The following is a 15,969-nucleotide window of genomic DNA, read 5'->3' on the forward strand; positions in this document are numbered from 1 at the left end:
CGTCTTCAATGACAGCTGAAAACGAAGCGGTATGAAACTAAAACTGTGATTCTGAAGAAATTTTAATGATATCGAAATTCTGTTTCGATAATATTGAAGATACAAATGTGTAGATTTGTTAAATGGTTTGCACAAAGATAAACGGTTGAAAATTGATTTAGTTATGTTACTTCTACAGTTGAAGTACGACTGTTTTTTTTCTGGTTTATTTTTTTCTCACGTCGCGCCCCCCCCTGAAGAACTCTGGCGCCCCCCAGGGGTTGCGCGCCCCACAGTTTGAAAACCACTGCTTTAAAGAAATAGGAGATCATAAGGTGAAATGTAAAATATGCCAAGCGAAATCGAGCTACCAGAGTACTACAAGTACTATGCGGCATCATATGCTCCTGAAACAACGGTGAGTTGAGTTCGGGAAAGCAGACCCGCAGCAACCAAGTGTGTCGGCTATTTCACCGCCGCAAGATGAGCTGTAATCCCGGCTGTGTAGAGAAGATCACAACGCTGAGTATTCTACAGCAGACAGCGCTCTTATTCTGAAGTTACAGCAGACAGCGATCTTATTCTGAAGTTAAAGCAGACAGCACTCTTATTCTGAAGTTACAGCAGACAGCGCTTTTATTCTGAGGTTACAGCAAACAGCGCTCTTATTCTGAAATTACTCCTTCATCTTCCATCTGAACGGCCGAGGAGACAGTTTCCAATAGGGATGTTTGTTGAGCACCTTCGTCCAATGAGGTGATGGATACGTGCATAAAGGAGCAGAGTAGGACTGCTCATGAAGACATTCTCCAGTGAAATGCTTTTACTGCGTCCTACAACCCAGATCAATACAATGGTCTGTGGTACAGCGTAGCCGACCTCATTATTAAAAAGGCCTTATGTTAATGTGGGACAAGCATTGGTTGTCCTGCATTAACAGGAAAACCAATGTCCTGTTAATGATCATAATGACGCTGGTCTGGAGTGCACATTGAAGTTGATCATGTTAAGGGAGTATATTAGGCCAATACTAACTACTGCAAAAGTTGGAGAACTGTAACAAAGAATCTTTACTTTGTTACTCTACATCACTGATATTAAGAGACTGAAAGATGCTGTTTTTGGGCCGTCCAATAGAAGAACATATTTACTCCATGTAGGACTGGAACCCATCATTTACTAGGGGTGGGAATCTCTTGGCACCTCATGATTCGATTCCGAGGTCAACGATTCGATTCTAAAACGATTATTGATGCATCTCGAAGCAATTTTATTTTTAATGTACATTTCATTTTGCGGGATAAAAAAAAAAAAAAAAAGATATATACATCTGAATTTGCTACTCAGAGTTTGCTAATCACTTCCTACTTTTGTGATGATCATTAAAGAAATCAACAGATTAATTACTAGGGATGCACCGAAATGAAAATTCTTGGCCGAAAACCGAAAACCGAAAATGAGGAAACCAAGGCTGAAAATCGAAACACCGAACGAAATTATTATGCCAATTATTAGTACCATTTAGGGTTGCCGAAAACCGAAAGTGATTTTGGGCCATTTTTGGCCGAACATTTTTGGTGGCCGGAAATTCGGTGCATCCCTATTAATTACCTTATCTAATATTTGATTAGAGAAAAAGCTTTTGTCACAAATATGACTTTCTATGAACAATGCAATAATCAATTATTAACTTATCTCAATCAAGACGGAATTGTTCTACACAGAATCGCGATACATCAAAGAATCGATAATTTTTTCCACCCCTATCATTTACACCAGGCAGCTGCTTGGCAAGTTTCAGATCCAGTTTGAATCTAGCAAGAGCAGGACCCCAGTGCGGCTGGTGTGTCGGGGTGTAGTGAGAGCCTACCCCAGTGCGGCTGGTGTGTCGGGGTGTAGTGAGAGCCGTCCCCGGTGTGGCTGGTGTGACTGGGTGTAGTGAGAGCCGACCCCAGTGCGGCTGGTGTGTCTGGTGTAGTGAGAGCCGACCCCGGTGCGGCTGGTGTGTCTGGGTGTAGTGAGAGCCGACCACAGTGCGGCTGGTGTGTCTAGGTATAGTGAGAGCCGACCACAGTGCGGCTGGTGTGTCTAGGTATAGTGAGAGCCGACCACAGTGCGGCTGGTGTGTCTGGGTATAGTGAGAGCCGACCCCAGTAAGGCTGGTGTGTCTGGGTGTAGTGAGAGCAGACCCAAGTGCGGCTGGTGTGTCTGGGTGAAGTGAGAGCAGACCCCAGTTTGGCTGGTATGTCGGGTGTGTCCCGTACCTTCCTCTGGGTGTGAGGCACTGCAGCTCTTTGAAGACGCACACGGCGTCCCCGGTGGCCTGGATGACGTCCGCCTTGGAGAGAACGTTCTGGGCGAATGCCTGGAGGAGCAAAGAGGGATCAGCATTAATTTCTCCTCTGGAGCTACAGCTCCCTCTAGTGTTCACCTGGCACACACGCCGCCATACATCATTACAACAAGCCCTTAGCTTAATGGTTCTTCATTAGTTGAAAGTTATAATGGTTAATTTGTTGAGCCAGCTGAAATTCGTTGTGTTCCCTTAAGAGAAGACGTAACGGCCTGTAAACACAGAACAGGTTTAGAGTTTAGTTTGCACAAATGAAGAGTGGAACCACACCACGCTTTAGAATCTACAAATTTAAATCAAAAGGACCTTTGAATAAATGTAACATCACTAATGAAGGAGAAGGAATCGGTGGGCTCACTGTGGATGGAGTCTGTCCAACACACTCTCACTCAGTAAGGAAAGGAGCTAGAACGATAACAACATGGACTGTATGGATAATACACCCTAGGGGTGTGCCAAAAAATCGATTCATATAAGAATCGCGATTCTAATTTTTTTTTCTTCATAACTTGTTTTTTTAAAGCTACTGAGACATATTAATGTTTTGTGCAACAGTTGTGTTCCACATGATGATTTTTTGTACTGCAACATTCCTGTGAAATGAAAATGCATCTTGTTCAACTGTACCATTTTTATTATACAGAAGCACTTTATTTTTGTTCCAACTTATTTTATAGCTAGCTTTTTAGAGTAGCAGTTGTGGTCCACACACAGTGGAAAAGGCAATTTCCTTAGAATTTAAAAGGCAGAATGTTTAACTGCACTATTTTTTTTATATAGACTTTTATTTTTGTAACTTAAGCAATATGTGATATTGCTTTTATGCAACAGGTGCAACAATTCCATCTAAGCATGGATAAATGTTTAAAACTTAATAAATGTGAAAAATACACTTTAATGTCTCCATTTTTCATTCTGTCTTGCAAAGCAGACTGGAGCAGATCATGAAGATCCTTTGCACACCTATAGATTGAAGCAGAAATCATTATGAATCAAATCGATTTGAATCGAATAGTATCCACAAAAAATCGGAATCGAATCGTGAGATAGTAAAAGATTCCCATCCCTAATACACACCCATCACACATTTCATCCAACATATATGATCAAATGTAACAGTGTTCCTGAGATCCGCTCTGCGCTAATCAGTATTCACAGCAGAGGACGGTGGGAAGAAGTGCTGTTGGTACCAAGCTCTGCATAACAAATAATGACTTCATATTGAATTGTATGTAAAATAAATATTATGATTGGTTTTACTGCATGTGTGGATTAATAATGAAGATGGTGTGATCTGAATCGATCGTCTGCATGGGAGACTTATAGCCTACGTTTTGCGTCCTGTTTATCTATTCTACAGATAAAGATATATCAGACATAGAACCACATTGCACATAGTCCGTCTCGCGTGAAGATTTTAAAGTCGTCAATCAAGTCAGCAATAGCCCATAGTAACATTCATTATGTAATGAGATTTATTTAGTTTTGCACATGCGGTAACAAGTTCGAAATGTATCATTGGGACAAATAAATAAACCTAAATAACCAGAATGCAGAGGTTACTATTTCACGTAACACACCGACTCCGACACCCGTGGAAGGTTATAGTTTATAGGTTGTCGATCATAGATGCTTCAGTAGTTTGAACTAACATGGTGACGTGTGAATAACGAGGCTAGCTTCAGTACTTTCACCGCAAACGTAGAAAACAAAACAAAAAACACAATGAGCCGGTGAGATGCAAACGGGTTACCGCCTCTATTACTGAGATAAACAATAAGCTCCGTCTGTGGTGAACTGAGTCCAGATGAATGTTAGCAGGAAACAGTTACCTTCTCAGTGACCCAGCCTAATGGTGTGCTCTATCGTTTGAGTCCCGTGATCAGCTCCCATATCTGCACAGTTCAAGTTGACGTCCTGTGTTTAGGGCGTATATCGGCCGATAACCATCGCTGGCGATCCATCGGTGCATCAAGGGTCGTGAGCGACGGGACTCACCTCGACGGGGTCCTGGCCCTCGTCGGAGGGGCCGGGGGGCACGTAGAAGCGGACCTCCATGAGGGACACCTCTGCGTCATCGTTCTGGTGAAACTCCAGGGTGACCTCGTTCTTGCCCGTGGCGCACTGGGACACGCTGTTCAGCGGGATCTCGAACACCGTGCTGTCGTTGACGTCAAACGCCAGCTGAGGACCTGGGGGAGGCGATGTTTAGCAGGTGGGAGGAGCAGCTCATATGACTGAGAGGCCAGATCAAACCAGCTACTGACAGCAATAATGAGGGGCAGAGTGCTCTCAGTAAAACTTTAGTTTGTGTCACATTTATATGCAACATTTAAATACCATTCTGAACAATCTACTTTAGCGGACTATTGAGAGAATGGAAATAGTGACAATAACCATCTGTGGAGGGTGAAGGGCTGATTATGGTCTCACGTTCACACAATGCAAGGAGGTAACGGACCCCTTACGTCCACATCAAGGGCCTGACGGGCGCCTCGCAAAAATTGTAACCTTCCATCGAGGCAATGCAGCAGCAAGGGCTGTGATTGGTCCGCCTACTAAAACCCGATGCAGAACCATAATCAGCCCTTTAGGGTAAGTGTGTGGAGGGTTAGGGTTAGTGTGTGGAGGGTCAGGGTTAGTGTCTACTAGTGCTGCACGATTTGGTGATAGTCATATTGCGATTATGGTGGACAATATTGCGAAACAAATGGTGTCATGAGTCTACTTGCTTGGTTATCAAGGGAAATGCACAGATTACTGATTATTTTAAAATGTTTATTTCTCAACTCAAACATAAACTAGCATAAAAATTACAAAAACAAAAAAAAAATGCACAGTATTTTTTTCAAAATTAGATAAATAATAAAAAAATATCTTGTTGCAAATGTTAGGTTTTCTCAATAGTACAACTAAATAAATAAATAGAATAAATAAGAAAATACAAATTAAAATCGCAGCATTCTGCGGTTACACCATCGCAAAGGCTGATATCGCGATTGCGATTCGATTAATCGTGCAGCACTAGTGCCTACCTGAGAACTTTGCTGTGCCCCAGTTCCAGCCTTTGACACACATGTCCTTCTCCGTCAGCTCCACCTTGTAGTTGGCCTTGAAGAACTCCGACATCTTCTCAAAGTCCTGGATGGATGACGAGGTAAAGGAGAGAGGAGGTGGAGAAGGCCAGAGGGAGGCAGTGGAGGAGGCCAGAGGGAGGAAGAGTTATAAAACAACGGCCAAACAACCAGAGTCAGCCAACGCAGCTGCTAGCTAAACATACAAATAAAGAAAACCGTCCCTGCTTCCTCCACCACGGGCCTCCATCATCACGGTGCCATTAGAGCCCTGCCCGCATTAGGGGGGGCCCACCTGCATCAGTGAGGGCCCCGCCATCAGGGGGGGGGCCCTGCCCACATCGGTGGGGGCCCTGCCATCAGGGGGGCCCCGTCAGAAGAGAGTAATACGTAGCCCTCCCTCTCTACCGTTCCCGTGTTCGACAATCAGTCGGTTTATTTTTCCTGCAGAGCCGATTACAAATGAGACAGGAGCGCATGCACACACACATAAATTATCTTGCACTGACACACATGTGGAAGAGATTGTGATTGCGTGTGTGGTGGGGAGAGGAGACCGCTCTGTGGGAACCAGAGTTTATGCACCTGGGCAGCTGTGGGTCTGTGGGGCAACTGCGGCCCATTAGTGCCTGCCGAGAGAGGGACTATTAGCCTCGGCAAGCTAATCCCAGCCTTAAGTTTGTAGAATGCCTCAAGACATTTGCCTGAGAGGTCATTGGGGGACAGAAGAAGCATTTTAAGATGTGAAAACGTGCAAGTTTACAGCACGCATAAAATGTAGTCTGGGTGGAAATATCCCGCTGGTGTTGATGTGCGTGCGTGCCCTTCACCAGCCCTCAACAGGCCCACTTTTACCGTTTCGGCTAAAAGGCTGCTCTTTACCTCACCTCAACAAAATAAGCTAAAATCCCCCCTGAACCCTAACACACATCCTGGTCCCATTTTACCCCCTCCCCCGACAGAGTTCTGAACATACTAAGCACATACATTGTGTGGCACAAACATGAGCGACTAGTGGGGGCATTTGTATACATAAAGCAAATAAGTATTCCCCCAAGGTAACAAGCTCTTTAAGGGTTTACAAAATCAGTTTACCGACAGGGGAAGGGGTAGGAGACATCACCCTGTCATCCCTTATTCAGCCTGAACACGGCAACGACTGGGCAACCCCTGCCTCACCCACCTCCTCCCCAACCAGCCCCCCCAACCCATGCCTCACCCACCTCCTCACCGACCTCCTGCCCAACCACCTCCACCCCAACCAGCCCCCCAACCCCTGCCTCACCTACCTCCTCCCCAACCAGCGCTCCAACCCCTGCCTCACCCACCTCTTCCCCCACCGCCTCCCCAACCACATCACCGACCTGCTCCCCAACCAGCCCCCCCAACCCCTGCCTCACCCACCGCCTCCCCAACCACCTCACTCACCTCCTCCCAAACCAGATCCCCCAACCCCTGCCTCACCCACCTCCTCCCCAACCACCTCACCCACCTCCTCCCCAACCACCTCACCCACCTCCTCCCCAACCACCTCCTCCCCAACCACCTCACCCACCTCCTCCACAACCACCTCACCCACCTCCTCCCCAACCACCTCACCCACCTCCTCCCCAACCACCTCACCCACCTCCTCCACAACCACCTCACCCACCTCACCCACAACCACCTCACCCACCTCCTCCACAACCACCTCACCGACCCCTGCCTCCCCCAACACCTCCCCATGATAACAGAGAAAGGAACAGCGTTATCCTCCCGGCAGCCCTCCAGCCCTAAGGCCGCTGGCTCCGCCATGATAAACAATGACCTCAGAGTCCCGCCAACCTGCCTGGACGGATTCATCTCCGAAGAGGCGCTGATTAAACCCTGGGGGCCCCGCTGGCAGGGGGCCCCGGGATTCTGGGATGAGCTTGGCGTTGACACGCATGCCATACAGGCAACATACCCACTGTGAGCGCTACGAAGCAGAATACAAAAACAACCTCTGAGCAGCCATCATGCATGAAAAGCCCCGCCAAATCAGCGAGCTGATTGGACATAAACATCGGGCTACATGAGCCCATGATTACTGTGTTTACGGAACACACATGCGAACGCGGCGCTCCCTCATTAATCCCATTAGGCCGACGCTTCACACACGGAATAGATGGAAACGGAAAAAGGTCAAATACTTGCGGATACTAACCACGCTATGTTGGCGCACACACACGAGGCCAGGGATCTCTTAAGCGATAAAGCGTGTGCTATTCAATTGGAAGCAACAACGCAACTTATTTGGGAGAATCATTTTAGCGTGAGTAAAGAAGCCAATGTGCCAGAAAAGAATGTGTCGTATGTATTCATGGCCATATATCCACAACTACGTCCTCTTAAGGTACTTTGAGAACAATGCGTTTTAAGTCGACTCTGCCAAAGTAAAAGTAATCCTCAAGACGGTCAAACAACAACAGAAAACTGTGTGCATAGACTGCAGTATCTCTGAAATAGATTCCTCTGTGAATACAAGAGAGTCTAATTTCAGCGCCACTTATCCTTCAGGGCAGTGAAGTAAGAGCAGGTTCAACTTTTCTATTATGTAGAAATACGACACGCTACATATTGACATATACATCCCACGGAATACATGTTCTGTTCAGTGCGACAGTCCGTCCCCCCTGAAACTAGGCTTCCAGGACTTTTCGTCCAGATACAGAACCAATCCCGTCTGAGTGTGAGGCAGAGAGTCTGCCTGGAGTGGGGCCTGCTGCTTTGAACGGCTCTCCGTCCGCCATGACCCTTCCTACCGCTCACCGCAGCTGAGTGCTGGTCATTTGCACGCTGTTTATGGCTCATCCACAGCCAGCCCAACATCCTACTAGGGATCCCAAACAGGACCAGGCTCCTACAGAGGAGGAGACAATCGTGACAGGGCTGTTAAGTAAATCTAATCAATGTGTTCTAGCTGCTTTATGCTAAAGTTAAAGTTAACAGATCATTATTGTAAGATTCAGCAAGAATGATAAGAATAAATACATAATTAATTAATAAATCTGTGTCGTACAGAGTTAACAAATGTAAATAACTTCTGGGACGTCACCCTTTAAACAGCCTATGGTGATCAGATAACATTATTGTTGTAATATCAACTTAAATACAATAAACTGAATAAATACAGCCCAGATTCACTTAACATTAATACTAATGTTAATGAATTGGAACAACAAATGAAGAGAAAACATTAATTGATTATTAACTTAATTACAACTAATTCTAACTATAGAGAAAGGCTAGGGAGTAATAGTCTAGACTCAGGCTAGTAATAAATCAGTAGTTCTGGTTCAGAATGTCTCTATGGGAACCTTTTACCCTGCAAGAACTTTGCTCCAAAGCACTGTATTTGGAGGGGTTCGCAAAGATAGGGGCACAACTAAATAATAACAACTGACATTTACTTTTCAGTGATGAAAAGAGCAGTGCCCATCGTCATTCTCCAACTCTCTTTTGAACAAAGAACCTCTTATGGCCCTATATCCATGGTCCAGCCTGGTCCCCTGGACGTCCAGTTATCAACAGGGCTTCACATGTAGGAACACAATGGCAGCGCGAGAAAGGCATTGGCAGCTGCTGCTCAGGTCCAGAAGTACGTTCTTAACTCTGCATCACACCTGATATTAGAGATAGACCGATATGGTTTTCTCAGGGCCGATACCGATACAGATTATTAGTAGTCAAGGGGGCCGATAACCGATATTTGGAGCCGATATTAATTTACAGAAAAAGGGAAAATATTAGCGTCAACATTTTGAACAATACAAACTCCAACACTTAACTTAATTTAAATGCCTTTAACGACTTAATCGTCAAATCCCGCGGGCGGGCAAGTTTTAGTTACACCACCCCTTCCCCCCAACATGGCATTTTTAGGGTTTGAATTCCGCTATTGTTGTCTGATTCATGGAATCCACTGTGTACGCCAGGGTCTCACGGTGACAGAGACCTCACACATTTCTGTAAGACCAATACTTCCTTGTTTACAAGCCTTACAAGCCAATGAGGCGATCACTATCAAAACGGGGCATGCATACTTTGATTGACAGCTACACCAGCATACAGCAAGGGTCGGGGACGGGCCTTAGATATCCTAATAGCCAATGAAAATACCTTTCTGACGATATCCAGCATGTCAAACACCGTCTCACGTGTGGTTGAGAAAACAAATGCGCAAGGGGTGTGCATAAACTAGAAGGCTCTTCCCCAGAGTGCGAGTGTGAAGCAAGTGGTAGATTTGCGCGCTCGTGTGTTTTTATTATTCTAATTATTTTTGTGAGTTTGGTTTTATGAACATTTTGAAAGATGCCTAAACGCCCGGAGAAGAAAGGAGGGGGAGGGAGGGAGGGCAGGAATCATGTAAATAGTTATTTTTGTTTATTTTCACATTGTTATTGTAATTTTACTTATTTTTGTTTATTTGTACAGTTATTTATAGTATTTTTACTATTTCAGTTTTGGTGTTTATACCATTGCAGTTTTCACTTTTTAAGTAAAAATAGCCAAAACACTTTGTTTGAGCTTTTTTTTGTCCGTCGTGGCTCTGCGTGTAACCAGAGCATGTAACCAATCAGATAGTGCTGTGGGTTGGACAATGCTGGAGACAGCGTAGTGACAGCAGACAGAGAGGCGCGGCTGCATCAGAGCCAAAATAACCGCGTTTTAAATTGATATCTTATCGGCCGTCAGATGAAAAAAAAAGGCCGATGCCGATATGCGTAAAAAAAAATGCCGAATATCGGCGCTGATAATCAGCCCGGCCGATAATCGGTCGACCCCTACCTGATATTCTTTCTTAAATGCTTATGTGCTGTTAATGTAAATTGACACACGGGGATAATTACTCTAACAACATCTGCTAGCCCGGCTGGCTAGTTCCCAAGATCCACCCCAGAATAACATAAGAGACAAACTAACAACCAATAATGTCATCTTAAGCCAACCACTACAATGAGATTGAATTATAATAAAGCATACGCCCATCCCGTGCGGCCGGGGTTAATATGCAAAAACCACCAGTGTTGAGCCTCGGCCTATAGGTGGTAGGGTTAAATGTAATCAATATGGCTATCGGCAAAGACCTTTCATACTCGTCGTACAAAATAAATAAATTGAGTGGCTAGTAGTACCATTTGTTTTTATGTACGATCTCGGAGCACAGGCTGCCTACAAAGACACGGTTAATGACGGCCTGCTTATGGTGCGGGCAGCTAGCGGATAGTGACGAAAGATCAGATGAATGTGGTTATTTATGTTTCAGGCTAGCATCATTGATACTAGCGATGTAACGGTACACAAAAGTCACGGTTCGGTACGTACCTCGGTTTTTAAGTCCCGGTACGGTACGGTTCATAGTTCAGGCATGAAAACGGGTCAGAGGTGAAAAAGGTGAGAAGGATATTATCCCTCTAGGGGGGTCCGGGGTATCCATGCAACTAACGATTATTTTAATAATCGATTAATCGATGAATCGGATAGAAAAAAATAAAAATAAAATTGGAATTGCCGCATCTTTATTCAAAAACTGAATTATTACTTCAAATTCACAGTGCAGACTGAAATGTAAAAACACCAGGTTATTGCTCCAAAGTCCCGGAACTATTAAAAGTAATATTAAATAATAAAAAGATTAAAAAAACATAACTGGGATAACACAAAAAAGAAACATACAATGTATGATATACTTTTATATGTATATAAGGGATGTCCATGGTTAACCGGTCAAACCTATTGATACCATTTTCGAGACTCCTTGAAATAGAACTTGTAATATTGCTTTAATTGCTGATAAGATGATGATAGTTCAAGATAGGACATTAAACAGGTCATAATTAATTCTATCTTTACTATCTATTTTATATTACTGGGAAAACAAGTCTTCACCACAATCTCAATTTTTTTTTTTTTTTTTCTGCTGCATTTGAACGCATCAATCGTATTTCTGAGCCGACCTGAACACATGACATTTGACACTGTTTGTGACCATTGGTTAGTTGTTTTTTATAAGCTAACTATCTCTATATCCTGCCGATTTTAACATGGATTTAAAAACTGCATTACCATTTTTAACTGACGGGACTTTCTACACCGTCCGGTTGTGTGATTACTACCGCTGCTTTGAATGACTGTTGATGCACGCGGTGCCGACTCCGAGCCCGTCTGCACAACGTCTGCAGCAACAGCAGCTGACAGAATTTTCGGTTGGACCACTAGACGGATACTGAGTTGAAGGAGTTTTTTTTAACCTAAAGACAGTGAAGGTACAACACTTTTATGTAGGCCTACAGTCCAGTTTTAAGATATGACAAATACAAGCTGTGGTCGCTCACACTGAAGCTCGCTGTGGGCGTGCATGAACCGTGAACCAACCTGTCGGCGGCTGGCTGTAAACAGTGCTGCGCCTATGAGTAACTTATTAATCGCGCGACACAACGACATTTATTAATCGATTTTTTTCGATTTTATCGATTCGTTGTTGCAGCCCTAGTTAAAATGGTAATTTCAATCACTCGTATTACTGCAATACCTTACTGCGTCCGTATCTCTGCCTATGTACACAAATATATTGTATTCGTGTGCAGCACTTTGGTCAACTACTGTTGTTTTAAATGTGCTATATAAATTGACTTGACTTGACTATGGCCTATAGCCTACTTATTGGAGCGCCTGGTCCTCTGCCAATGCTACCGCGACAACAGCTTTCCGGGTCCATGTTTTCCTCCAACGACCGAGCGAAATAATAAAACGCTTGAAGTGTGGGCGTGGCGTCAGATCCGAGATCCGAGTCGGTTCGCAGAGAATACTCGAACGCAGCATAAGTACAGCACTTTACGGAGGACTATATACTGGCCGGCCTCTGAACCTACCCCCCCCCCCCCCCCCCCCCCAATAAATATTTTTTCATCGAATCTACACGATTCACGGAGGTCACCTATTTTGGTTTCAAAACGGCGAATTTCGCCGAAAGGTGAGTGATTTTCATGCCTGATAGTTAAGCGGAAAAATTAGCTGTAGATCAGCCGTAGATCAGCAACAATGAAAACACCAATAAACTTGGTCATGGCAATTGCATTTCTGAATTCCCAGACAGGGGTTGTTGAAATAGTGTCGTGAGCTGGGTTTCCACAGCTCGTTTTTTTTTTTCACAGCAACGGTGATAGTAACACCTGGATGGTGCCTTTTCAAATGCGTGTGCTAGGGATGTGCATTTCTGGCAAAAATACTATATGTCATCGTTCAATCGAGAACCCCCCACGCACGCACGCACCTCGACACAGGGAGAGGCTTTTATGATTTGTATGAAATCAGTTTATTCAACAACTGCGCCATCAACATTATTTCAAATTGGGCTTAGGCAGATAGACCTACATGCGCCGAAAACAGATCGCTATTTATTTATTTTACTGAACACAGCCTGCATGACGGTGAACTAGACTCGTCAAAAAAATAACTTATTTTTACAATTAATTTGTTACCAGCATTCGTTGTGTTGATCAGCAGAGAAATAGTCTGCCAAAGACGTTGATTGACGTCGCTTAGAAACCAAGGACGCTGGGGTTCATAAGTTACGGGACTACATGCGTGATACGACAGAAAAAAAAGGAAAAATACACTTTCCTTGAGAGCGGTCATTATATGCTTAGCAACGGTGAATTAACAAACAATTATTCACTACTGGAAGTTGTAAAGGCCCATGCAAGTGAACGGAGCGTTCAACAGCATTGAGAAGGGCCGTGTAATAAATAACGATAGTCACATTCATTATTCGATATTCTACGTGACTCCGACAATTCGACGATCGTTGCCCATCCCTAGCGTGTACATGTTAAAGTGCTGTACGAAGACACGGAGAGCCCTCTCAATAGCCGGAGAGCCTGTCGGAGAACCTCTCCTTAGCTTACGTGCGCATCCAATATTTTTTAACTATCCGTCGACGCCATAGACCTATTGGTCGACACAACGGAGACGGCAAGGGTTGTGATTAGTCCTCTAACAAAATCATTTCCGGAATCACTTCTCCGGTTTGACTTTGCACCTTTCCCGTCCACACAGAGCCGAAACGGGCGAAAACGATCCGGTTTAGTTTTATGCGGTTCAGGAATATCTCTGTAAAGACGGAGTCATTGCGAAACTGCATCGAGCTGTATAAACACTGTAAATAGTAAACATTCAAGGCGCTGGTTCTCCACAGAAAAAAGTGGCGCACATCAAAAAATTCATAGTTTACCCACCTCTAATTTGACCACTACAGCCCTGCCTGTACCGTTAGACCATTAGTTGATACAACCTTTGGGTACAGTTATCTTGTGCTGATGAACAAAGACGTATATTAGCTAGCCATGTGTTGCAGCCGACGGCACTAGTGATGACGGAGGAGGGCGGAGCCAAACCAAGGCCCAGCAGCTCCCACAGACGCTGAGCCAGCTGCCCGCCAGGCCTCCGCCGTCCGTCGGGACCCAGCCGGTGGAGACTCCCTGACTCACCGTGTCCCTGAAGCCGTCGTACTTGTAGACGTGTCCCGAGCTGGTGCTCAGCTTGATGCCGTGGCCCAGACACACACGACGCCACTGGGCCGCACTCAGCTCCGCCGCCGGGATGTTGTCCACGCGGCCTGTCTTACTGCTCTTGTACACCACGTTCTGCTTGGCGAGCCGCAGGCGCCCGTCGTTCTGCACACGAACGCGAATACACACACACACACACACACAGTAAGGATTTGACAGCTTCAGTCATCAATACACATTTTGTAAACGTATACAATCCAATTAAAATAACTTATTTATGTACTTGATATCAATGAGAAGTATGCAAATCACTTCATAAAACAGGTTTGAATTTAGTAAAACATGTATACTTAGTAAAACAAACAATCCAGTGGCTTTACAGGGGATGCCAATGGGATCTTAATAATGGGTATAACAATAGGTTACTTCATTTTAATGGATGATTAGATGAGATCGTCAGATGATGTACAGATACTGACCCAGGATCCCTTGACCTCTTGGTAAATCTCGTTGAACTCCAGCGTGTCCCCCATCTCGACAACAGACGAAGAATGTTTTACTAATAAAGGTGAAAGCCCCTTAAATGAAAAAAAAAAAAAAAAGAATGTGGCCATTATTTTGACTTTGTTGTCTTTACAAAGTACTATCCAGAGCCCATATTGGTCGAGTTCGATGCTGATGATGAAGGGAGGATGAGCGCAGTGTCACTCAATGTGCGCATATCTTCAAATGCAATATAGATTGTCGTGAAGTCCAATTAGCCAGACAGCCAACGTTCTCGAGCTACACAGACATTTTTCTATCAATTCATATTTCTGCTAAATGATTAATGTTGATAATAAGTACAGCAACCCCGCTGCCTGTAACGTAACTACGGACACAATGGGCCGACACTGACTGCTCGACTGTAGTTTGAAACATTCTGGCCGTGCATTGTCGACCTACAACACTATGTTTGACCAAAATATGAATATAAAACACACAATATGATAAATTAAACTATTTGTAAAGGATTTTAATATTAAATCGGACGTCAAATCAAACAAGGCCAGTGAACGAGTGTTAAAGGCAAAGCCCGTCCAGTTAAAGAGCAGGCTGGGTGGTTTCAAATGAATCGGGAACAGTATGTTGCTTCATGTTCTAAATTATTTACATACAACATAACATACAACATAAAAACCTTATCTGGACCGCATTAACGTGTACTTTAAACTTTCCTTACCTTCGGTGTGATCCGCAGACTTCGTTTCCCGCGTGTAGCATCAGGGCCTAGCGCCTACGTCACGGGAAGGAACCTCTACGAGAAGATGTACTTCCGGTTTGACTTACGGTAAATAATTACAAAAACAAACTGTAAAGACGCTTTATGTTAACTCAAAGAGCATGAATTGTATGCGTCGGCTATTTATCTGTCATTTAAATCGTGCAGATAATGCACCGTTGTCTAAAAAAAGTATCGTAAAGTTAGCATTCGAACATGCAGCTCTCTACTACGACCACACGGTGTCGTCCACAGCACCTCGTCGGTTAATTGGCGAATCGCCGGATCATTGAGGAGTTCTGATCCATTTTAGTGCGTAATACATTAACTTCAGGATTTAGGTCGAGAAAGAACCACATTGTTAGGAGCGGGCTAGCGAAATATTGTTTAAATATGAGCTCGAAACAACTGAAACGTTTTAGTTTAGGCCTATACATACTTTAGAATATATATAGGCCTATATTCATAATAATCACCAATATAAAAACAAGTACGGAACACTCTTGATAGACTTAACAAATACGAGAACGGATTCAACAGATTAACTAGTTTTGACAAAAACGAACACACAGGCACGCACCCCCACACACACACACACACACACACACACACACACACACACACACACACACACACTCACACACACACACACACACACACACACACACACACACACACACACACACACACACACACACACACACACACACACACACACACACACACACACACACACACACAAACACGCAAACACGCGCGCGAGCACACACA

The 15,969-nt window shown here is 44.3% G+C and overlaps 1 protein-coding gene across 1 annotated transcript in view; it reads right to left on the reverse strand.

Moving 5' to 3' along the window:
• ssrp1a (structure specific recognition protein 1a) overlaps window positions 1–15,246 on the reverse strand; it is a 34,359-nt gene extending 19,113 nt beyond the window's left edge. The window contains exons 1-6 of the mRNA XM_056600009.1: window positions 15,160–15,246; window positions 14,417–14,515; window positions 13,917–14,102; window positions 5,368–5,473; window positions 4,331–4,524; window positions 2,244–2,344 (exon numbers count right to left, since the gene is read on the reverse strand). Coding sequence (XP_056455984.1) covers window positions 2,244–2,344; window positions 4,331–4,524; window positions 5,368–5,473; window positions 13,917–14,102; window positions 14,417–14,470 — 641 coding nt within the window. The 5' untranslated portion in view covers window positions 14,471–14,515; window positions 15,160–15,246. The remainder of the gene's footprint in view (window positions 1–2,243; window positions 2,345–4,330; window positions 4,525–5,367; window positions 5,474–13,916; window positions 14,103–14,416; window positions 14,516–15,159) is intronic.
• Window positions 15,247–15,969: the final 723 nt, after the last annotated feature.

The sequence above is a fragment of the Gadus chalcogrammus genome, chromosome 10, assembly GCF_026213295.1.
Source record: "Gadus chalcogrammus isolate NIFS_2021 chromosome 10, NIFS_Gcha_1.0, whole genome shotgun sequence".
In the NCBI taxonomy this organism is placed as follows: Eukaryota; Metazoa; Chordata; class Actinopteri; order Gadiformes; family Gadidae; genus Gadus; species Gadus chalcogrammus.